A 24,461-nucleotide genomic window follows, 5' to 3' on the forward strand; every position below is an offset into this window, starting at 1 on the left:
CTACAACGTGCTGACATGAGGAAACTTTCCAACCGATTTCTAATACACAAACAGCAGTTGACCGGCGTTGCCTGGTGAAACGTTGTTGTGATGCCTCGTGTAAGGACGAGAAATGCGTACCATCACGTTTCCGTCTTTGATAAACGTCGGATTGTAGCCTATCGCGATTCCGGTTTATCGTATCGCGACATTGCTGCTAGCGTTGGTCGAAATTCAATGACTGTTAGCAGAATATGGAATCGATGGGTTCAGGAGGGTAATACGGAACGCCGTGCTGGATCCCAACGGCCTCGTATCACTAGCAGTCGAGATGACAGACATCTTATCCGCATGGCTGTAACGGATCGTGCAGCCACGTCTCGATCCCTGAGTTCAACAGATGGGGACGTTTGCAAGACAAAAACCATCTGCACGAACAGTTCGACGACGTTTGCAACAGCATGGACTATTAGCTCGGAGACCATGGGTGCAGTTACCCTTGACGCCGCACCACAGACAGGAGCGCCTGCGATGGTGTACTCGACGACGAACGTCGATGCACGAATGGCAAGTCATTTTTTCGGATGAATCCAGGTTCTGTTTAGAGGATCATGATGGTCGCATCCGTGTTTGGCGACATCGCGGTGAACGCACATTGGAAGCGTGTATTCGTCATCGCCATACTGGTGTATCACCCGGCGTGATTGTATGGGGTCCAATTGGTTACACGTCTCGGTCACCTCTTGTTCGCACTGGCGGCACTTTGAACAGTGGACATTACCTTTCATTCGATCCCTGCGAAACCTTACATATCAGCGGAATAATGTACGACCGCATGTTGCAGGTCCTGAACGGGTCTTTCTGGATACAGAAAATGTTCGACTGCTGCCCTGGCCACCACATTCTCCAGATCTCTCACCAACTGATCAATGGTGGCCGAGCAACTGGCTTGTCATAATACGCCATTCACTACTCTTGATGAACTGTGGTATCGTGTTGAAGCTGCAGGGGCAGCTGTATCTGTACATGCCATCAAAGCTCTGTTTTACTCAATGCCCAGGCGTATCAAGGCCGTTATTACGGTTGTTCTGGGTACTGATTTCTCAGGATCTATGCACCCAAATAGCGTGAAAATGTAATCACATGTCAGCTCTAGTATAATATATTTGTCCAATGAATACCCGTTTATCATCTGCATTGTTTCTTGGTGTAGCAATTTTAATGGCCAGTAGTGTAGGATGGTTCCTTTGACTGTAAATGAAACCCAGGAAGACCCGCAAAATATCGGCGTTGGTGAAGGGATCACCCGTTGACCAGGAACAAAAGAATTGTAGCTGAGGTCGCTGACAGATTCCCGTGCGGTAGCCCTCGAGTCTCAGGTAAGGCGGTGGGTTAAATTTTCACTGTGGTATTTGGCCAGCGAGGGGAGGTGGTGGCGGATAGTTCCTGATCGCCAGCCTTTGTGATAATGTTCTGTATTAAATCATGAACCTCTCCACACTGTGTCAAGAAGTGAGAACATGGCGACAGTGTTGGTGATCCGTCCTCCGGATGGGGACGTTAGGGTGCTTTTCGAGAGGCTCTCCCAACACCTGCTGTCACCCTCTCCCTACCCTTCCCTTGGCCCGCCCGGTTGGCCGCCCGGTCTACCGCACGGCTTCCCGGGCGGGAAGGGGCGCCTGGAACCCGGCACGAATCTACCCGGCGGATTTGTGTCGAGGTCCGGTGAACCGGCCAGTCTGTGGATGGTCTTTAGGCAGTTTTCCATCTGCATCGGCGAATGCGGTCTGGTTCCCCTTATTCCGTCTCAGTTACACTATGTCGGCGATTGCTGCGCAAACAAGTTCCCCACGTACGCGTACACCAACATTACTCTACCACGCAAACATAGGGGTTATGCTCGTCTGGTGTCAGACGTTCTCTGGGGGGTACACCGGGGGCCGAACCGCACAATAACCCTGGGTTCGGTGTTGGGCGACGGAGGGGTGAAGGGGACTGCGGTAGTCGTCGTGGGGTTGTGGACCACTGCGGCTGCGGCGGGGACGGAGCCTCTCCGATACACTACTGGCCATTAAAATTGCTACACCAAGAAGAAATGCAGATGATAAACGCGTATTCATTGGACACATGTATTATACTAGAACTGACATGTGATTACATTTTCACGCAATTTGGGTGCATAGATCCTGAGAAATCAGTACCCAGAACAACCACCTCTGGCCGTAATTAACGGCCTTGATACGCCTAGGCATTGAATCAAACAGAGCTTGGATGGCGTGTACAGGTACAGCTGCCCATGCACGATACCACAGTTCATCAAGAGTAGTGACTGGCGTATTGTGACGAGCCAGTTGCTCGGCCACCATTGACCAGACGTTTTCAATTGGTGAGAGATCTGGAGACTGTGCTGGCCAGGGAAGCAGTCGAACATTTTCTGTAACCAGAAAGGCCCGTACAGGACCTGCAACATGCGGTCGTGGATTATCCTTCTGAAATGTAGGGTTTCGCAGAGATCGAATGAAGGGTAGAACCACGGGTCGTAACAGATCTGAAATGTAGCGTCCACTCTTCAGAGTGTCGTCAATGCGAACAAGAGGTGGCCGAGACGTGTAACCAATGGCACCCCACACCATCATGCCGGGTGATACGCCAGTATGGCGTTCACCGCGATGTCGCCAAACACGGACGCGACCATCATGATGCTCTAAACAGAACCTGGATTCGTCCGAAAAAATGACGTTTTCCCATTCGTGCACCCAGGTTCGTCGTTGAGTACACCATCGCAGTCGCTCCTGTCTGTGATGCAGCGTCAAGGGTAACCGCAGCAATGGGCTCCGAGCTGATAGTCCATGCTGCTGCAAACGTCGTCGAACTGTTCGTGCAGATGGTTGTTGTCTTGCAAACGTCCCCATCTGTTGAACTCAGGGATCGAGACGTGGCTACACGATCTGTTACAGCCATGCGGATAAGATGCCTGTCATCTCGACTGCTAGTGATGCGAGGCCGTTGGGATCCAGCACGGCGTTCCGTATTACCCTCCTGAACCCACCGATTCCATATTCTGCTAACAGTCATTGGATCTCGACCAACGCGAGCAGCAATGTCGCGATACGATAAACCGCAATCGCGATAGGCTACAATCCGACCTTTATCAAAGTCGGAAACGTGATGGTACGCATTTCTCCTTCTTACACGAGGCATCACAACAACGTTTGTGTATGAGAAATCGGTTGGTAACTTTCCGCATGTCAGCACGTTGTAGGTGTCGCCACCGGCGCCAACCTTGTGTGAATGCTCTGAAAAGCTAATCATTTGCATATCATAGCATCTTCTTCTTGTCGGTTTAATTTCGCGTCTGTAGCACCTCATCTTCGTGGTGTAGCAATTTTAATGGCCAGTAGTGTATTTGTCATGGTGCTCATGTTGAATACATAAAAATTTGAACTTTTTTCTTTCCAGGAACGCTGTTATTGTGTTTCTATCTTTTGTAGTTTGAAAGCAATAAATGTTTGAAATGTGTTCCTTCTTTATGAGTAGCCCTGTGTTTATTTATTACAAAGTGGTTGTGGTACCATTGGCTTTCACAACAGATGCAGTTCTTCGCAGAATAAATTCGTGGAATGCCTGAATAGCTTGCAGCGGAATATTCTAACATTCTTGCACCAAAACATCCGCCAATTGCTTCAAGTATGTTGGAGCTCGAAATCGGCTCCTCGCTCTCTGCCCTTAGACTCCCCATACCGGTTCAGAGATGTTGAGGTCTGGAGACTGTACTGGCCAGGGAAGGTATTTCATGATATTCTGATTTATAGAATAAAAATCCGCTTCAGTTCCCAGTAATTTTCTTAATTTATTCAACGACCGGTCTCGAAGCTTATAGCTTCATCTTCGGGCGCCATCAAGAGTGGGACTTGAAGATGAAACTTTTAAGGTTCGAAACCAGTCGTGGAATAAATTAAGAAAATTAGTGGCAACTAAAGCGGTTTTTTGTTTTACAAATATGTTTCAGTGCGAAAGTTCACCCGATCAGATATTCTGATGCTCCACCAACCGCGCCTGAACCTTCTTAGCTGTGAGTATGGGGGCATTATGATCTTGGAATATGACAATGTTTTAATTTGTAGATGGTTGTCTCTCCTAACAGATTCGTCCTCATACTACCCGGTCAACAACCATAGGGTGCTGGATTCCTTGTCTACATCTACGTGCAGACTGTGCAAATCACATTTAAGTGCCTGGCTGAGGGTTCATCGAACCACCTTCACAATTCTCCATTATTCCAATCTCCTACAGCGCGCAGAAAGAACGAACACCTGTATCTTTCCGTACGAGCTCTGACTTCCCTTATTTTATAGCGGTGATCGTTTCTCCCTATGTAGGTCCTTGTCAAAAAAATATTTTCGCATTCGGAGGAGAAAGTTGATGACTGAAATTTCGTGAGAAAACGCCTTTGTTTTAATGAAGTCCGGCCCAAATCCTGTGTCACTTCAGTGACACTCTCTCCCCTATTTCGCAATAATACAAAACGTGCTGCCCTTCTTTGAACTTTTTCGATGTACTCCGTCAATCCTGTCTGGTAAGGATCCCACACCGCGCAGCAGTATTCTAAAAGAGAACGCACAAGCGTAGTGTAGGCAGTCTCCTTAGTAGATCTGTTACATTTTCTAAGTGTCCTGCCAATAAAACGCAGTCTTTGGTTAGCCTTCCCCGCAACATTTTCTAAGTGTTCTATCCTATTTAAGTTGCTCGTAATTCTAATTCCTAGGTATTTAGTTGAATTTCGTGCCTTTTATATTTGACTGATTCATCATGTACCCGAAGTTTAAACCATTCCTTTTAGCGCTCACGTGGACGACCTCACACTTTTCGTTATTTAGGGTCAAATGCGAATTTTCGCACCATTTAGATATCTTTCCTAAGTCGTTTTGCAGTTTGTTTTGATCTTCTGATGACTTTCTTAGTCGATAAACGACAACGTCTTCTGCAAACAACCTAAGACGGTTGCTCAGACTGTCTCCTAAATCGTTTATAAAGATAAGGAACAGCAAAGTGCCTAGAACAGTAGCTTAGGGAACGCCAGAAATCACTTCTGTTTTACTCGATGACTTTCCATTAATTACTACGAATTGTGACCTCTCTGACAGGAAATAACAAATGCAGTCATATAACTGAGACGATATTCCATAAGCACGCAATTTCACTACAAGCCGCTTGTGTGGTACAGTGGGTACAGTGTAAAAGCCTTCCGGAAATCCAAAAATACGGAATCGATCTGAAACCCCTTGTCATTAGCACTCAACACTGCATGCGAATAAAGAGCTAGTCGTGTTTCACAAGAACGATGTTTTTTGAATCCATGTTAACTGTGTGTGAATAGACCATTTTCTTCGAAGTGATTCATAATGTTCGATCACAATAAATGTTCCAGAATCCTGCTGCATATCGACGTTAATTGTATAGGCTTGTAATTTAGTGGTTTACTCCTACTACCTTTCTCGGATATTGGTGTGAACTGTGCAACTTTCCAGTCTTTGGGTACGGATCTTTCGTAGAGCGAACGGTTGTATGTGATTGTTAAGTATAGAGCTAACGCATCAGCATATTCGGAAAGGAACCTAATTGGTATGCAGTCTCGACCAAAAGACATGCTTTTATTAAGTGATTTAAGTTGTTTCACTACTCCGAGGATATTTAGTACTACGTTACTCATGTTGGCAGCTGTTCGTGGTTCGAATTCCGGAATATTTACTTCGTCTTCTTTTGTTAAGGCATTTCGGAAGGCTGCGTTTAGTAACTCTGCTTTGGCAGTACTGTCTTCGATAGTATCTCCATTGCCATCGCGCAGAGAAGTCATTGATAGTTTCTTGCCGCTAACATACTTCACATACGACCAGAATCTGGATTTTCTGCCAGGTTTCAAGACAAAGTTTCTATTACAAGCATCTAGCATTGAAGTCCGCGTTAAATTTCGAGCTTCTGTAAAAGGTCGCCAATCTTGGGGATTTTGCGTCTGTTTAAATTTGGCATGTTTGTTTCGTTGTTTCTGCAACAGTGTTCTGACCCGTTTTGTGTACCAAGGAGAATCAGCTCCGTCGTTTGTTAATCTATTTGGTATAAATCTCTCAATTGCTGCCGATACTATATTTTTTTAATTTAAGCCACATCTGGCCTACACGTATATTATTAATATGGAAGGAGTGGAGGTTGTTTCTCAGGAAGGAGTCAAGTGAATTTTTATTTGCTTTTTTGAATAGGAATATTTTTCTTTTGTTTTTGGAGGATCTGGGGGTTACAATATTCAATCTCGATACGACAACCCTGTGTTCACTAATCCCTGTATCCGTTTTGATGCTCGTTATTAACTCAGGATTATTTGTTGTTAAGAAGAGTGTGTTTTCACAACCGTTTACTACTCGCGTGGACAAATGAACTAACTGGTCGAAATAATTTTCAGAGAATGCGTTTAGCACAATTTCTGACGATGTTTTATGCGTACTTCCGGAATTATACATATATTTTCGTCAACATATCGAGGGTAAATTAAAGTCACCACCAACTGTAATCGTATGAGCCGGCTACGTTTTCGAAATCAAACTCAAGTTTTCTTTGAACCTTTCAGCAACTGTATCATCTGAATTGGGAGGTCGGTAAAAGGATCAAATTATTATTTTATTCCGGTTGCCAACAATGACTTCTCAGGAAATATGTACTTCAATTTCGCGACGAGATAAAATACTTCTAACAGCAACAAAGACGCCACCACCAAACTTGTTTAGCCTATCCTTTCGGAACACCGTTAGGTTCATCGCAAAAATTTCGGCTGAGCTTATCTCCGGCTTCAGCCAGCTTTCAGTGCCTATAAAGATTGGAGCATCAGTGCTTTCTATTAGCGCTTGGAGCTCTGGTACTTTCCCAACACAGCTACGACAATTTACAACTGTTATACCGATGGTTCCTGTATCTACGTTCTTCCTGTGTTCGGCCTGCACCCTTAGTGGCTGAAGCCCTTCTTGTGTTTTCTCGACACCCTCTAATCTAAAAAAACCGCCCAGTCCACGCCACACAGCCCCTGCTACCCGCGTAGCCGCCTGCTGCGTGTGGTGGACACCTGACCTATTCAGCGGAACCCGAAACACAACCACCCTTTGGCGCTGCCCAGTCTGCTGGATTCCTTGTGCGTCGGGCAGCACGCCAGCAACGTTTCCACTGTAGCAAGTAAATCCACCAACCACTGTTACATCTTAAAGTCCACACTTCCATAATCACTTGCACCAACGGAATGTAGATTCTTGGTACAGTACTTCATTTGGTAGTCGCCGACCCCAGTCGTTTTCTCTCCCCGGTAGAGTATGTTGTCTGCTCTGACCGAGCGGCGTGGCCGCGCCGTTTGAGGTGCCATGTCACGGACTGCTCGGCCCCTCCCGCCGGAGGTTCAAGTCCTCCCTCGGGCATGAGTGTGTGTCTTGTTCTTAGCATAAGTTAGTACAAGTTAGTTTAAACAGTATGTAAGTCGAGGAACCGATCACCTCAGCAGTTTGTTCCCTTAGGACTTCACACACATTTGAAAACATTTGTCTGGCCTGCATCCGAGCGCGATGAGTTACGGTTGAATGGCTCGTGAAGTCTTCCTTGACCTTCCTGGATACTGCGGCTGCAGTATCGTCCAAGATGCGCCAGGTAGACTCGCTCCTTAGTGCTGCTTTGGGATCCAGCATCCTTAACACCTGGCGTCCTTTACCTGCTGGTTCTTCATGGAGCGCACAGCCCCACAATGATTGTTCTGGTGTGCCCAGACTGCCGCTGTGCCAGGTACCTGGGGCAACAATCTCTTCCTCGAGCTGGTGGTGTCTACAAATCCCTGCTTCCAATCTGTCGTGTCAACATTTCTCCCGACACCGCCAGTACAAAATGGAGCCTCCGCTGTTGTTGTTGTGTTCTTCTGTCCAGAGACTAGTTTGATGCAGCTCCCCATGCTACTCTATCATCTGCAAGCTCCTTCATCTCCCAGTACCTACTGCAGCCTACATCCTTCTGAATCTGCTTAGTGTATTCTTCTCTTGGTCTCCCTCTACGATTTTTACCCTCCACGCTGCCCTCCAATACTAAATTGGTGATCCCTTGATGCCTCAGAACATGTCCTACCAACCGATCCCTTCTTCTGGTCAAGTTGTGCCACAAACTTCTCCCCAATCCTATTCAATACTTCCTCATTAGTTATGTGATCTACCTATCTAATCTTCAGCATTCTTCTGTAGCACCACATTTCGAAAGCTTCTATTCTCTTCTTGTCCAAACTATTTGTCGTCCATGTTCCACATCCATACATGGCCACACTCCATACAAATACTTTCAGAAACGACTTCCTGACACTTAAATCTATACTCGATGTTAACAAATATCTCTTTTTCAGAAACGCTTTCCTTGCCATTGCCAGTCTACAGTTTATATCCTCTCTACTTCGACAATCATCAGTTATTTTGCTCCCCAAATAGCAAAACTCCTTTACTACTTTAAGTGTCTCATTTGCTAATCTAATTTCCTCAGCATCACCCGACTTAATTCGACTACATTCCATTATCCTCGTTTTGCTTTTGTTGATGTTCATCTTAGATCCTCCTTTCAAGACACTGTCCATTCCGTCCAACTGCTCTTTCAGGTCCTTTGCTGTCCGTGACAGAATTACAATGTCATCGGCAACCTCAAAGTTTTTATTTCTTGTCCATGGATTTTAATTCCTACTCCGAACTTCTCTTTTGTTTCTTTTACTGCTTGTTCTATATACAGATTGAATAGCATCGGGGAGAGGCTACAACTCTGTCTCGCTCCCTTCCCAACCCCTGCTTCCCTTTCATGCCCCTCTACTCTTATAACTGCCATCTGGTTTCTGTACAAATTGTAAATAGCCTTTCGCTCCCTGTATTTTACCCCTGCCACCTTTAGAATGTGAAAGAGAGTATTCCAGTCAACATTGTCAAAAGCTTTCTCTAAGTCTACAAATGCTAGAAACGTAGGTTTGCCTTTCCTTAATCTTTCTTCTAAGATAAGTCGTAAGGTCAGTATTGCCTCACGTGTTCCAGTATTTCTACGGAATCCAAACTGATCTTCCCCGAGGTCGGCTTCTACCAGTTTTTCCATTCGTCTGTAAAGTATTCGCGTTAGTATTTTGCAGCTGTGACTTATTAAACTGATAGTTCGGTAATTTTCACATCTGTCAACACCTGCTTTCTTTGGGATTGGAATTATTATATTCTTCTTGAAGTCTGAGGGAATTTCGCCTGTCTCATACATCTTGCTCACCAGATGGTAGAGTTTTGTCAGGACTGGCTCTCCCAAGGCTGTCAGTAGTTCTAATGGAATGTTGTCTACTCCCAGGGCCTTGTTTCGACTTAGGTCTTTCAGTGCTCTGTTAAAATCTTCACACAGTATCATATCTCCCATTTCATCTTCATCTACATCCTCTTCCATTTCCATAATATTGTCCTCAAGTACAACGCCCTTGTATAGACCCTCTATATACTCCTTCCACCTTTCTGCTTTCCCTCTATGCTTATAACTGGGTTTCCATCTGAGATCTTGATATTCATACAAGTGGTTCTCTTTTCTCCAAAAGTCTCTTTAATTTTCCTGTAGGCAGTATCTATCTTACCCCTAGTGAGATAAGCCTCCACGTCCTTACATTTGTCCTCTAGCCATCCCTGTTTACCCATTTTGCACTCCCTGTCAATCTCATTTTTGAGACGTTTGTATTCCTTTTTGCCTGCTTCATTTACTGCATTTTTATATTTTCTCCTTTCATCAATTAAATTCAATACACCTTCTGTTACCCAAGGATTTCTACTAGCCCTCGTCTTTTTACCTACTTGATCCTATGCTGCCTTCACTACTTCATCTCTCAAAGCTACCCATTCTTCTTCTACTGTATTTCTTTCCTCGATTCATGTCAATTGTTCCCTTATGCTCTGCCTGAAACTCTCTACAACCTCTGGTTTAATCAGTTTATCCAGGTCCCATCTCCTTAAATTCCCACCTTTTTTCTGAAGAGTACTATACTAATATAAACAAATAAAGGATTTTAAGCATATTAGATTTAGATTTAGATTAGTGCGTGGTGAAGTATAGATACAGCTGGCTGTCCAGATTCCTTAATCATTTGCTGCGATTTCGTGAGACTGAAGTAACTTTTACAGACTACCAGTTGTACAAAATGTTAGAAGCGGAAGGAGTTTTCCGTGGCTGCTATGTGGAATACTGCTGCGATTTAGTACGACAAGCCGAAACTGTGTTTAAGTATTTGACATGAAAGCGTTGTCCCTGATGTATAAACGACATTCCTAAATATTAGATATGCTTATTATTGCGTAAAGTTACGCCACCTACGCATTTTGGATTAAAACACCATTCAAAAGACTCCCTTGGAGGAAGTAGGTGGCTTTTGTTTTGTTTTAAATGTATTGTAAAAAGATACGTATGCTTGCATATACTTCTGTTTGAGAGATAGCCTGAGACCAGACAACGTTTTCTGCTTGTTTTAAAGACTAAAGAACATGGACTATTATTTGAACAATTTGCCTTTTTCATCTCCTTCCCTTGCTTCAGAAGCAAAGTAAGCACAGGGATTTGTCTTTCCAGCATCGCGACGTTCACACAGCTCGTAGAACACGGGGAAAGGTGGGCAAGTGGCGGAAGAGGGGAGGTTGTGTCCACAGTTCTGTCCGGAAATCTCCTGACGGAGGTCCACGTCTATTATGTTTGAGGTGACTAGAAATCCAGATATAATATAAAAACGTATGTACAAATATTCCACATAAGTGGACAGATTTCAACCAAATTTAGTACACACATCACTTACTGTATGGAAGGAATGACTGTCGGGGTAAGAACAACCCACCTGTTAATGAGGTGGTTCAAATGGCTCTGAGCACTATGGGACTTAACATCTGTGGTCATCAGTCCCCTAGAACTTAGAACTACTTGAACCTAAATAACCTAAGGACAGCACACACGTCCATGCCCGAGGCAGGATTCGAACCTGCGACCGTAGCGGTCACGCGGTTCCAAACTGAAGCGCTTAGAACCGTACGGCCACACCGGCCGGCTCGTTAATGAGGTGGGGTGGCGGTGAAAAAGAAATGCTCGAAGACCCATACTTTATTCATCCAGCACTTGAGAACGAGATCACTCGGAGACTTGCACCACATTTTACATACAGTTTTAGACACTTACAAAACTTCTTCACAGTAATAGCCCCAATTGATGTAAGACAAAAAGGTTATCTCTTACTACATTTTCGCTTTCCATGCAAAAAAACTGTCATGTGAAGCACGACCTTTTAGTTTATTACTTCTTTACTGTTAACTGTACTCGCAACACATTTTGCAGGTAGTATTCACATATACCATGGAATGTAACAGAAAAATTTTATGATTGTACGATACAAAGTTCAGGAGATCATGACGTCATAAACATGGAGACACACAAATAACTACTGCTGTGATGGCGGGTCGTGAGTTGTGTTTGGGTAGCTCAGTTGGTAGAGCACTTGCCGGTGAAAGGCAAAAGACCCGAGTTCGAAACTCGGTACGGCACACAGCTTTAATCTGCCAGGAAGTTTCGTTTATCTGTTGTTTTCATTTCTGCGAGAGGTACATGAGGCACCTCGCCTGCTCTCACTTCCCATCACAGCAGCGACGCCAATAAAGCCCTGCCACCTGACTCATATTCTATAACCAGTGTGTAGTATGAAAATTGCTAAGACTACAGAAGGAGAACAGATACGACAATGACCGGACGGACAGTTAATAAATTTGTGATAAAAATAAAAAGAGTGGGCGGGGAGGAGTTTTGAACACGGATCTCCTGCTTTGTTGTCCAACACCGTTACCACACAACGGCCACGCCATCGTTCTTATAAGTCCCTTGATGTTGCATATCTTGAGCTTGGACCGTTCACTATTTCTGTTTTGCTTCTCTTTTCAGAGGTCGGTACACCTTCTTCTTGTTTTCATGTATGATCTGCGTTCAGGTTTTGATGGGATATCCACTGGGCCACTTTACCGCTAAATCAGACGCGAGGTGGGGGGGGGGGGGGGGGGGCTTGCGATGGATGGGGAGTCTCGTGCACAAACAGATCGAGCTCGGTGGGCAAGATCGTTGTTTCCGGAACCCGTGTTGATTACCAAAGAAGAGATTCTCAGTCTCCAGGTATTTCGTAACACGCAAGCGTAAATCATATTCCAAAATTCTATAATAGACTAACATCATAGATGTAGGCCGGTTATAGTTTTTTGCGTGAGTTTGAAGAAACTTCTTGAAAACGGGAGTAACTTGTCGATTCTTCCAATCACGTGGAACCCTGTGCTCCTGCAGCAACATACGGTAGACCGGTGCTAAAAGAGGAGGAATTTCTTTCAATAGTGCTCCGTCCCTAATGACTTACGTGTCGCAGGACGTTGGACTGGAACTGCTCTACCCCCATGTTGTTCTGGCTGCCTGGTTAGGAAAGATACGTGACTTTGGCGGCGTTTAGAGCCAGCCACCGCCGTGTCCCGGATGCGTGAGCCTAGCATATGGACGTGTGTGTGTGTGTAAGTGTAAGCAGCATGTGTTTCTCAACGTGTGCGACATGAGGCCGGGTGTGTGGGTGGGGGGACTCGGCTGGGTGCCGAAGGACGGCTCCATCCGTACAGTTTTTTTGTCACCCTGGACGGCGGAGGACATGGCAAAGCATTCGTGTCTGCCTTCACCATGCGCGGCGTTTAACTCACTGAATAAAGCAAGCTGTGCATGAATGAAAGATAATTCGAAATGTAATAAAAAAATGAAAAGTTTTGTAATCGCAATACCAAAGGAGGCACGGCCTGACAGGTGTCACTACTACCGAAACTTCATTCGTACCAGGTGGTATCGTAAAGTTACCAAAAATAGAATTTTGCGCACAAATGGTTACGAGTACACTGAAACTGCGCAAGTCTCTACACGTCCATCTTTTCAGAGATGGTTGCGGGACTCGGTTGTTCGCTACAGCACGTCAAATCGAACGCATTTCAGCCGTCTAGTTTCCAAACTTATTTTATTTGCCTAGCAATTTCGGCGATTTACTACACCATCTTCAGACCCCTGACAGACGTGTAGGAAGATTTCACCTCTGTTCTGGTTTATCTAACAGTCCGCAGTTGATATTTGAAGTGATCGCAACAGCAAGCAGAAATCTACAGATACCAGAATGCCGGCACCTATTTTGATCGGAACCGAGGTGGAATCTTCCCACACATCGGTCAGTGGTCTGAAGATGGCGTAGTAAATAGCCGAAACTGGTAGCCAAATTAAGTAAGTTTGGGAATTAGAGGACTGAGAGGTGTTTGATTTGACATGTGAGATTCCGCAAGGCGTTTCGCCCCATTAACCTTTCTTGACAGAGTATGTCAAGTGGCTCTGAACCGAGAGGTGTTGCTATTTATCGATCAACATAAACTGACTCACCAAAATTATCTGTGCATTTTCCATGCTTTTTTTCCCTGTTGTATAATTATTACAAACATAAGTAATTGACACAAAAACTAAAAATTACCTTCTTGAACAATTAAATCAATAAATAGAAGTAACTATCTAGATAGGTACCTAACGGAATTGCCCGTAAATTTGAATATCTGGTCGAATTTGGATGATCAGGAATTTACCGCTGCGAATATTTTCACGTTTTTATTTGTATCTCTGCAAAGTAGTGAGTGAGTTTTAAAATTTAGGATGTCTTCTTACGCACAGTTTGATACTCTAAATCTTTCATACATAACACGTTTCATTTGGAGCAACCGCTTTTGCGTTACAGATGTTGGAAGACGATCATAACTCACTTTTCCGCCAAGTTGGCAAAAAGTGCCGATTTTGACGATCGATTGTGGCTAAACTGATGAAGCGATTTTAACTTTTAAGTAGGTTATTCTAAGTGAAACTTTATGCTCATTCCTTTTGGTGTTTTTGTAGATTTTCTGTAGCCTGTATCGTTTTCGAGGTTAAGCGAGAAACTGAAAAAAGTCTGAAAATTCCATGGTTTTCACGGCCCGCAAATGTTTAGCACAAAGCATAAATCCTCGCAAAATCATTTAACTGTTATTTGGGGTGCCTAACTTCCATTAAAAATATTTCCAGCTTGTGCATATTTATTGGCAGGCGCGACCTTTTTTCGAGCTAATTATATTAGACTGTTAATTATACACAGATTTAGATATTGATCTGCACTTAATTATTCATAAAGCTGTGTTTCCAGACTGCTTGATCATTTACGACAATTTCTTGACATTGAGGTGCATTTTACAGAGTAAGGGAGCTTGGTTTCTTTTTTTTATTTTTTTGTTTTGGGAGAGAGGACCAAACAGGAGGTCATCGGTCCCATCAGATTAGGGAAGGAAGTCGACTGTGTCCTTTCAGATGAACCAACCCAGCATGTCTAAAGCGACTTGGGAAAATCACGGAAAACCTAAATCAGGATGGCCGGACGCGGGTTTTGAACCGTCGTCCTCCCGAATGTGAGTAATAGTTGTATAAATATGACGTACGTATAGTATTCGAAGTGAAAGGAGTTTTTTGTGATTACAATCTGGAATACTGCTGCCCCTTAACTGAACAGGCTAAAACTGTGTTTTAATATTTAAAGCGAAAGCGATGTCCTAGAGAATCTTTTATTAGCCACATTCCGAAGTCTTAAAAATAATTATGCTAACTATGCTACGTAAGAATTTTGGATTGAAATGAAATTTTTAAAAAAATTATCTGAGAAAGTAGGTTTTTGTTTTGTTTCAAATGTATAATACGAAGGCATACGGAGTACATATACCGCTATTTCAGGCATATTATAGGGCCAGACAACGCTTTCTGATTGTTTAAAGACTATAAACCATGAACTTTAATTTGAGCAATTTGATGTTAAACATCACCATGTCATTTTGACAGCAATTTCGTGGTGGCAATGATCCCCTCGACATAAGAGTGTAGTTTCAGAAAACTGTACATAAGGAACAAGCACAAGATCAAGTTAAACCGAGACTAAAAAACTGTATGTAACCATTGTTGTTGTAGTGGTCTCTAGTCCTGAGACTGGTTTGATGCAGCTCTCCATGCTACTCTATCCTGAGCAAGCTTCTTCGTCTCCCAGTACCTACTGCAGCCTATATCCTTCTGAATCTGTTTAGTGTATTCATCTCTTTGTCTCCCTCTACGATTTTTACCCTCCACGCTGCCCTCCAACGCTAAATTTGTGATCCCTTGATGCCTCAGAATATGTCCTACCAACCGATCCCTTCTTCTAGTCAACTTGTGCCACAAACTCCTCTTTTCCCCAATTCTATTCAATACCTCCTCATTACTTATGTGATCTACCCATCTAATCTTCAGCACTCTTCTGTAGCACCACATTTCGAAAGCTTCTATTCTCTTCTTGTCTAAACTATTTATCGTGCATGTTTCACTTCCATACATGGCTACACTCCATACAAATACTTTCAGAAACGACTTCCTGACACTTAAATCAATAATCGATGTTAACAATTTTTTCTTCCTCAGAAACGCTTTCCTTGCCATTGCCAGTCTAGATTTTATATCCTCTCCACTTCGACAATCATCAGTTATTTTGCTCCCCAAATTGCAAAACTCCTTTACTACTGTAAGTGTCTCATTTCCTAATCTAATTCCCTCAGCATCACACGACTTAAGTCGACTACATTCCACTATCCTCGTTTTGCTTTTGTTGATGTTCATCTTATATCCTCCTTTCAAGACACTGCCCATTCCATTCAACTGCTCTTGCAAGTCCTTTGCTGTCTATGACAGAATTACAATGTCATCGGCGAACCTCACATTCTTTTTTCTTCGCCATGGATTTTAATTCCTACTCCGGATTTCTTTATTGTTTCCTTTACTCCTTGCTCAATAAACAGATTGAATAGCATTGTGGAGAGGCTACAACCCTGTCTCACTCCCTTCCCAACCACTGCCTCCCTTTCATGCCCCTCGACTCTTATAACTGCCATCTGGTTTCTGTACAAACTGTAAAAAGCCGTTCGCTCCCTGTATTTTACCCCTGCCATCTTCAGAATTTGAAAGAGAGTATTCCAGTCAATATTGTCAAAAGCTTTACAAATGCTAGAAACGTAGGTTTGCCTTCCTTAATCTAGCTTCTAAGATAAGTCGTAGGGTCAGTATTGCCTCACGTGTTCCAATATTTCTACGGAATCCAAATTGATCTTCCCCGAGGTCCGCTTCTACCAGTTTTCCCATTCGTCTGTAAAGAATTCACGTTAGTATTTTGTAGCTGTGACTTATTGAACTGATAGTTCGATAATTTTCACATCCGTCATCACCTGCTTTCTTTGGGATTGGAATTATTATATTCTTCTTGAAGTCTGAGGGAATTTCGCCTGTCTCATACATCTTGCTCACCAGATGGTAGCGTTTTGTCAGGACTGGCTCCCCCAAGGCTGTCAGTAGTTCTAATGGAATGTTGTCTACTCCCGAGGCCTTGTTTCGACTTAGGTCTTTCAGTGCTCTGTCAAACTCTTCGTGCAGTATAATATCTCCCATTTCATCTTCATCTACATCCTCTTTCATTTCCATAATATTGTCCTCAAGATCATCGCCCTTGTATAGACCCTCTATATACTCCTTCCACCTTTCTGCTTTCCCTTCTTTGCTTATAACTGGGTTTCCATCTGAGCTCTTGATATTCATACAAGTGGTTCTCTTTTCTCCAAAGGTCTCTTTAATTTTCCTGTAAGCTGTATCGATCTTACCCCTCATGAGATAAGCCTCTACATCCTAATATTTGTCCTCTAGCCATCCCTGCTTAGCCATTTCGCATTTCCTGTCGATCTCATTTTTGAGACGTTTGTATTCCTTCTTGCCTGCTTCATTTACTGCATTTTTGTACTTTCTCCTTTCATCAATTAAATTCAATATTTCTTCTGTTACCCAAGAATTTCTACTAGCCTTCGTCTTTTTACCTACTTGATCCTCTGCTGCCTTCACTATTTCATCCCTCAAATCTACCCATTCTTCTTCTACTGTATTTCTTTCCCCCATTCCTGTCAATTGTTCCCTTATGCTCTCCCTGAAACTCTGTACAACCTCTGGTTTAGTCAGTTCATTCAACTACTATCTCCTTAAATTCCCACCTTTTTGCAGTTTCTTCAGTTTTAATCTGCAGTTCATAACCAATAGATTGTGGTCAGAGTCCACATCTGCCCATGGAAATGTCTTACAATTTAAAACCTGGTTCCTAAATCTCTGTCTTACCATTATATAATCTATCTGAAACCTCCTAGTATCTCCAGGGTTCTTCCATTTATACAACCTTCTTTCATGTTTCTTGAACCTAGTGTTAGCTACGATTAAGTTATGATCTGTACAAAATTCTTCCAGATGGCTTCCTCTTTCATTTCTTAGCCCCAATCCATATTCACCTATGTTTCCTTGTCTTCCTTTTCCCACTCTCGAGTTCCAGTCTCCCATGATTATTAAATTTTCGTCTTGGCATATAAACTTGTACTACTGTAGTAGGCGTGGGTTTCGTATCTATCTTGGCCACAACAATGCGTTCACTATGCTGTTTGTAGTAACTTACCCGCACTCCTATTTTTTTATTCATTATTAAACCTACTCCTGCATTACCCTTATTTGATTTTGTATTCATAACCCTGTATTCACCTGACCCAAAGTCTTGTTCCTCCTGCCACCGAACTTCACTAATTCCCACTATATCTAACTTTAACCTATCCATTTCCCTTTTTAAATTTTCTAAACTACCTGCCCGATTAAGGAATCTGACATTCGATGCTCCGATCCGCAGAACGCGAGTTTTTCTTTCTCCTGATAACGACATCCTCTTGAGTAGTCCCCGCCCGGAGATCCGAATGGGGGACTATTTTACCTCCGGAATATTTTACCCAAGAGGATGCCATCATCATTTAATCATACAGTAAAGCTGCATGCCCTCGGGAAAAATTACGGCTGTAGTTTCCCCTTGCTTTCAGCCGTTCGCAGTACCAGCACAGCAAGGCCGTTTTGGTTATTGTTACAAGGCCAGAACAGTCAATCATCCAGACTGTTGTCCCTGCAACTACTGAAAAGGCTGCTGCCCCCCTTCAGGAACCACACGTTTGTCTGGCCGCTCAACAAATACCCCTCCGTTGTGGTTGCACCTACGGTGCGACTATCTGTATCGTTGAGGCACGCAAGCCTCCCCACCAACGGCAAGGTGCATGGTTCATGGGGGGATGTAACCGTAAACAATTATTATGGGAATCGAAAACTAGGAAAAAAAAACCTTTGAAAATGGTTAACGAGTGGACCACTTCAAGTATATAGTCAAGGTAAATTGGAAACAAGCACAATTTTTGCAAACTGTATCACATTTATATTTAGAACTCTTTAGTTGCTCTCAAAAATCAGTGACGAAACATCCATACACCTCTTGCATAGGCTTCATTATGCTACAATTGTATTACAGTTTACTTGTTAATATAACATAAATTTAATGGTGATAATGCTTTTCATATATAATTAATAATTTAAACTACATAAATTTGCTAAGAGTCGGTGGCTTTCATAGCTTTTTAATATACTGCTTGCGAATAGACCATAGTCGATTTTTTTAATGTGGACAACGGCTTGCAAGCAGTGGTCAATACTGCCAGTATCTTTATAAACGTTTACAGTTGCCTTTATCGCGTCATCCAGTATCAAATACTTTTTCTTTTAAGCCTTCCTTTCGAGCTTCATCTCCCATGCAATTTGTGAGCTCCACTTGCTTCTTCAAGCATTCAACAATATAGCTGATTCTAGGACGAAGGTTTTGAATAATTTTATTTATTTTGTTGAGCAACCCTTCAACAGCATTGGTCGCCAGGTGCCTTTTCCCGCAGCTGTTCCACACTGCGATGTGGATATCATCGTTCTGGAGCCAGGTATCCACAAAGTAGTCAAAAACTGAGAGAGGCTTTCGTTGTCAGGAGCGTGGGCATCGATATCAACACATCCATCACTACAGCCACCGGTTTTACAAATGCCAGCGCGGCTCACGCGCTGACGTGAAGTCACAAAGTTTCGTTCTGATGGTACTCGTCAGTCAGACCGACATCTTGAACTTTTCTCCATAAACTCTTCTTGATACGGACATAACATTCACTTATTTCTCTTGAGGGAAAACTCCACGAAGGTCAGATAACGCATCTGCCTCACTCAAGATTGACACTTTTCCTGGATACCACTGACGAACTGTTTGTCTAATCAGACGAAACAAGTGTCTTTCTTGTAATTATGGAGGGGGAGCAAATACAATAGGAAGAATATCTGTTCCGTCACTCGGGCCTCCTAAGTCCGCCTTTACGGTGTACGAGGGTTGAATAAGTAATGCCTCCACCTTCGTTAATTGGGTTTGGATGGGAATATTTTAATAAATCGAACGTAGAAATAATGCTTACAATGTAATCTTTAATTACCAATATTCACTTTTCCACATAATCGCCAGCCAATTGGATACGTTTCTGCCAACGAGCTGGCCGGAGTGGCCGAGCGGTTCTAGGCGCTACAGTCTGGAACCGCGCGACCATTGCGGTCGCAGGTTCGAATCCTGCCTCGGGTATGGATGTGTGTGATGTCCTCAGGTTAGTTAGGTTTAAGTAGTTCTAGAGGACTGATGACCTCAGCAGTTAAGTCCCATAGTTCTCTGAGCCATTTGCCAACGATCAACAAGTTTTCTGAAGCCGTCACGAAAGAAGTCGACACTCTGTTTCCGCAACCACAGTCTCACAGTTCTCTCAACGTGTTCGTCAGAAGCATAATCGTCTTTCATTATCAGGAATAGATGGAAGTCAGACGGTGCTAAATCTGTACTGTATGGAGGGTGCTGTACGGTGGTGAAATTCAGTCTCTGAAGTTCTGCTGCGGTGGCACGTGGAGTGTGTGGTTTGGCATTGTCATGCTGCAAGGAAACATTTCCCTTTTCCTTTCGGACCCTTGTTAGCCGTCGATTGTGCTTGCAGTTTCTCTCTGACTGACACGACGATCGTCGTGAATCAATCTGCCAACATTTTGCTTGTGAAACTCGGCGGTTGCTGTAACAAGACGAGCAACTCTTTTTTTGTCACGCAGGTCAGATGTTCCAGCCTCAACATCTTTAAACTTACTCGCCCAACGAGGCACAGTGCTCACATCAACACAATCACCACAAACTGCTTTCATTCTCTGATGAATCTCCTTTGGGGTGACACCTTCTGCTGTCAAGAATTCAATGACTGCACGTTGACTAAATCGCATTGGACGACCGTCTGCGCACGGTTCCATACTTTACAGTGTAACAACACAGCCGTTCAATGCTGAGGCTTCACGCCAACTGGAGCTGTAGAGGAGAGGCTACGGAACAAACGAGTACCTGCCGCATACCAATGCTGCCAACTGTTGAAGAGTTACGAAGGTGGAGGCATTAATTTTCAGTCAACCCTCGTAGATTTGTGCAGACTGCTTGATGCCGCTCTGAAATGTTCCAGCCATAAAAATAGGAAGATGTTTGTAAGCTATCTTTTCTTTTACTTCCAGAAAAAATGACTATCTTCTTCTGTGATCTATCGTCTTATAGGTGAGAACTACTGTCATCGGCCATTTTAAGATATCTTCGGGAAGATAAATTTCAAGCAGCAAACACAATTGCCGGACATTTATTATTAACCTTATTAGGAAATACCGGACCATCTGTAGCAATAAATTTAATTTCACCACTAATTATTGGACAAACACTTCTATTAATCCTAGAATCAGCAGTAGGAGATAACGCATGATCCTCTTCATATTTTCCGAGTGAGGTAGTACAGTAGTAAAATCACAACCTTTACTATGAAGATTCGCTATTTCACCCACGCGTATCTCGCATAACTGCGCAGTAACTTCTCGAGCGTTCTTCTTCTGCCTCTCCATTTGCTTATTTATTTCCAGAGCTGCATCGTCAGATGGTTCACAGAGATGTTCGCACACTTAAAACACGTCTCCATTCTTCGAACGCATCTTCCCATTGCAGTGATCGAAGAAACACCCTCTCTGGATTCTCCAAATTTACGATACCTGCAACCGCTGTAATGAGCGGACGGGCTGACCTTGGTAGTTTTCCACAGTGGTAGTGGCACTAGGAATTTGGAAGTAAAGTGAGCGCAGGGTGTGGTGTTTCCACCAGAGCGACTTTCACGCAACACTTGAGATGTAAGGTCACGTAACAGTACACAGTGTGGTAGCGGATGTAAGTACTGCTGTCTAGCCTACACACAGCAGTCACCTGACCTGAGAGCTTGCTACCGCCTGGTAAATTCGGCTTCGTACGTCTGTGTATCAGTGACGTTTAAAGAGAAAGGGATTATCACACTAATTGTTAGTTCACTTGACAGAAAAATTATCTAATTTTTATTTCTTTTAAATATGTGTCCAAGTTTGTAGTGCTACATGGAGAACAAATAAAGAACTTTATTAACCAAGATGTTAATCGATGACACTGGTAATACTACTCGCTTGTGACTAGCGCCCGTCCTCGAACCAGATGACAGGCTTCCTTTCAGACCGGCAATACATCAGTTATTAAATGTGCAACGTGTTAATCACGCGGCAGCGACCTCCGAATGACTGCTGCTTGTAGCTTAAAGAACACATTCTGCAGCCGCTACTGCGCTGTGCGTTGTTACGTAACCTTACGTGTCCGCAAACCTCTGGTGTCCACAAGTCAACGGCCCATATCTTTCCGGACACCATTACAAACCAGCTACTACATCATCTCGTTTTTGAAATCGTGCTGCAATGCCTAAAAAATTTCAGGGTGTACCACCTACTAGATTCATTTACAATTGAAGCAAAAGTTGCTTTTTAGTTTTATTCCGTTATATTTTACTTTTTCACTCGATACTGATAAACATTGTGTGTTTCTGTGTTTGTGATGTGCAGCTGAAAAAGGTAACATAAGTTGGATGCTAGCTCTAAAGTTTTTGCATTTACGTTACTTTTATTGCTTCAAATACAGATATGTAGGTGGCTGTTGCAGAATAGAAAAAGTGCTCAGTTTTTGTGTCTTCTACTGTCTGCAAAACCTTCGGCTTGTAGGTTCGTGACGCTACAGACGTGCAGTGATCCCCACTGAGAGACCGTCATCGTATCTTGCTACTGTCCACAGGTATAGCAGACGGCAGCCACTAACAGATCACTTGCTTTGGCTCTAGTTTCCCTGTGTTGTTGTTGCAGGCGCCACGTAATGGCCACGTGGCTGTGGGCGACGCTGGCGGTGGCAGCTGCGGCGGCGTCTACGTCATCGTCCACACTGCTGGGGGAACACGTGTGTCAAAGGAAGGAGACGTAAGTACCGACGCATATCGAGACATCCCAGTATGAAAAACACTCACAAGATTACGTTATCGAAAAATGGAAGGTGCTTTCAATTGGACTGTAGTGTTTCTCAACAGCTTCCGCTTATTTTATTGCTTCACTCGTATATGCGCTCAACACATGTATCCTGTATTGATCACACCTCCCACTCACCATCTCTGTGTCCACTTGTTCCTCCATCTACCTGTCCACCTCATCCTCCCACCTCTATCTATGTGTTTCCTCTTCATCTCCTCCTCCCCCATCTCTTTGTCCATTTCCTCCACCCCCTCTCTCTAACCATATCTTCCTCCCTTCTCCCTCTCTCTTTCAACCTCTGCCTCTCTCTCTTCCTTTTCTTCCCGCCCACAACCCTCTACACCATTCGCCTGCTTCATACATCTTCCCCTCCTTCCCTCTCTCAGTCTGCCTCCCCCTCATTCTGTCCATCCACTCTTCTATCCATCTCAACCTGTCCTCAGCCATGCCCATGTAGCCCTTGCAGTACAGTTCACTGAAGCAGGTCGAACCTACTCCCACTACACACCTTCCATGCAGGGCAGGCTACATGTCAGTGACCTCAAGATCATTTATTTGCCACTGACATGTACGATAAAGCAGGCCAATACTACCAACGTAGCATATCTGTCACTCACGGCAGCTGACATGTCGGGGCCCGGTAAACAGTCTCTTGCCCCTGGCGTGTAGACAGTGCTGCAAAGCAAGTCGATTTCCCACTCAAAATGTCTATCCTGTAGAGTAGCATATATCCCAATGACTCCAAAAACCCGTTTTCTCTGTTCCTATTGGAGCTAGGCGGTTATAAACCCCACAGAACTGACATCCATGAGACCTGGTGTCTCTGTGCCAAATTGGGTTGAAATCGATCCAGGGCTTTGGAAGGAGATCCTGAACATACACCATACTTGTATACACTCTGCTTTGTATATATGTCAGACAGACATGATAGCATATTTGCCGATTTTGTCCCCACTGACTTTATTCGTTTCATTTCAGTGTGCTGAATCATATAGACATCCTCCTTGTGTGGTTTCAAAGGCACTGTTATAGCTTTATTTGAATTCTACATTTTGCCATCATTGTATAACATTGCACAAATTTCTGTCTGATGACATGCCACGAATCGCTGCCAGTTCGCCATGCACTCCCCCCCCCCCCTCCCCCCCTCCCCCCCACCTTGCCCCTTTACGCGAAATCGAAGAAAAGAAAATCAAAGCAAAGACACAGGAAAAGGAGATCCTTCAGTGATTACACTGGCCAGCATGGCAGCCTGTAGTATAATGGCCCCAGAGTAGCCAAATGAAAGCTCAAGAAGAATTGATTCATTCATGTGACCACAAGACCACACAATCATAGAAATTTCCTATTCATGAATTCTTCATTCGCTACCTGGTAGAATCAACAATGATCATGGATGATCTCCAGGCTGTAATGTCTTGGCCAATTAGTGCTACACTGAACTCTGCCCAATCTGAAACATATTGTTAGTTTATTGGGAGACGGTCATTCCAGCCAAATAATGAGATATATGTTACACAATATTGGGGTAAACTCAGCTGGGTGGAAGATACTGCGTTGTGATTAAGCGCTGGGTGTGTGGTCGACCACGTGCAACGGCTCAGAAAGACGTTTCCTCGCTTCCCATTGGCTGTTCGGATCACGGGCAGTGCGTCGATACTCGAAGAGAACAGCAGCGCTACTGCTGTTGTTTTGATTAAACAGCTTTACGTGTAAAACCCCGCCCACCTTGGCTACACCCATGTTGACTGCCTACAGTTGTAACACACACTCATGCCGTGTGTCAACCCTACACTGCCGCACCACTACCTGCGCCTAAAGGCAAGTCATGACGGTAATGTACAGGATCACTGGAGCAGAAGGTGGTGGCCGGGAATAAACTATAGGGTGATTCAAAAAGAATACCACAACTTTAGGAATTTAAAACTCTGCAGCGACAGAAGGCAGAGCTAAGCACTATCTGTCGGCGAATTAAGGGAGGTATAAAGTTTCATTTAGTTGTACATTTGTTCGCTTGAGGCGCTGTTGACTAGGCGTCAGCGTCAGTTGATGCTAAGATGGCG

At 43.8% G+C, this 24,461-nt stretch overlaps 1 protein-coding gene across 1 annotated transcript in view; it reads left to right on the forward strand.

Moving 5' to 3' along the window:
* Positions 1–24,461, forward strand: part of LOC124552505 (uncharacterized protein TP_0369-like) — a 222,410-nt gene that overhangs the window by 104,372 nt on the left and 93,577 nt on the right. Inside the window, exon 2 of the mRNA XM_047126791.1 lies at positions 22,240–22,350. Coding sequence (XP_046982747.1) covers positions 22,250–22,350 — 101 coding nt within the window. The 5' untranslated portion in view covers positions 22,240–22,249. The remainder of the gene's footprint in view (positions 1–22,239; positions 22,351–24,461) is intronic.

Source organism: Schistocerca americana, chromosome 10, assembly GCF_021461395.2.
Source record: "Schistocerca americana isolate TAMUIC-IGC-003095 chromosome 10, iqSchAmer2.1, whole genome shotgun sequence".
NCBI classification, from domain to species: Eukaryota; Metazoa; Arthropoda; class Insecta; order Orthoptera; family Acrididae; genus Schistocerca; species Schistocerca americana.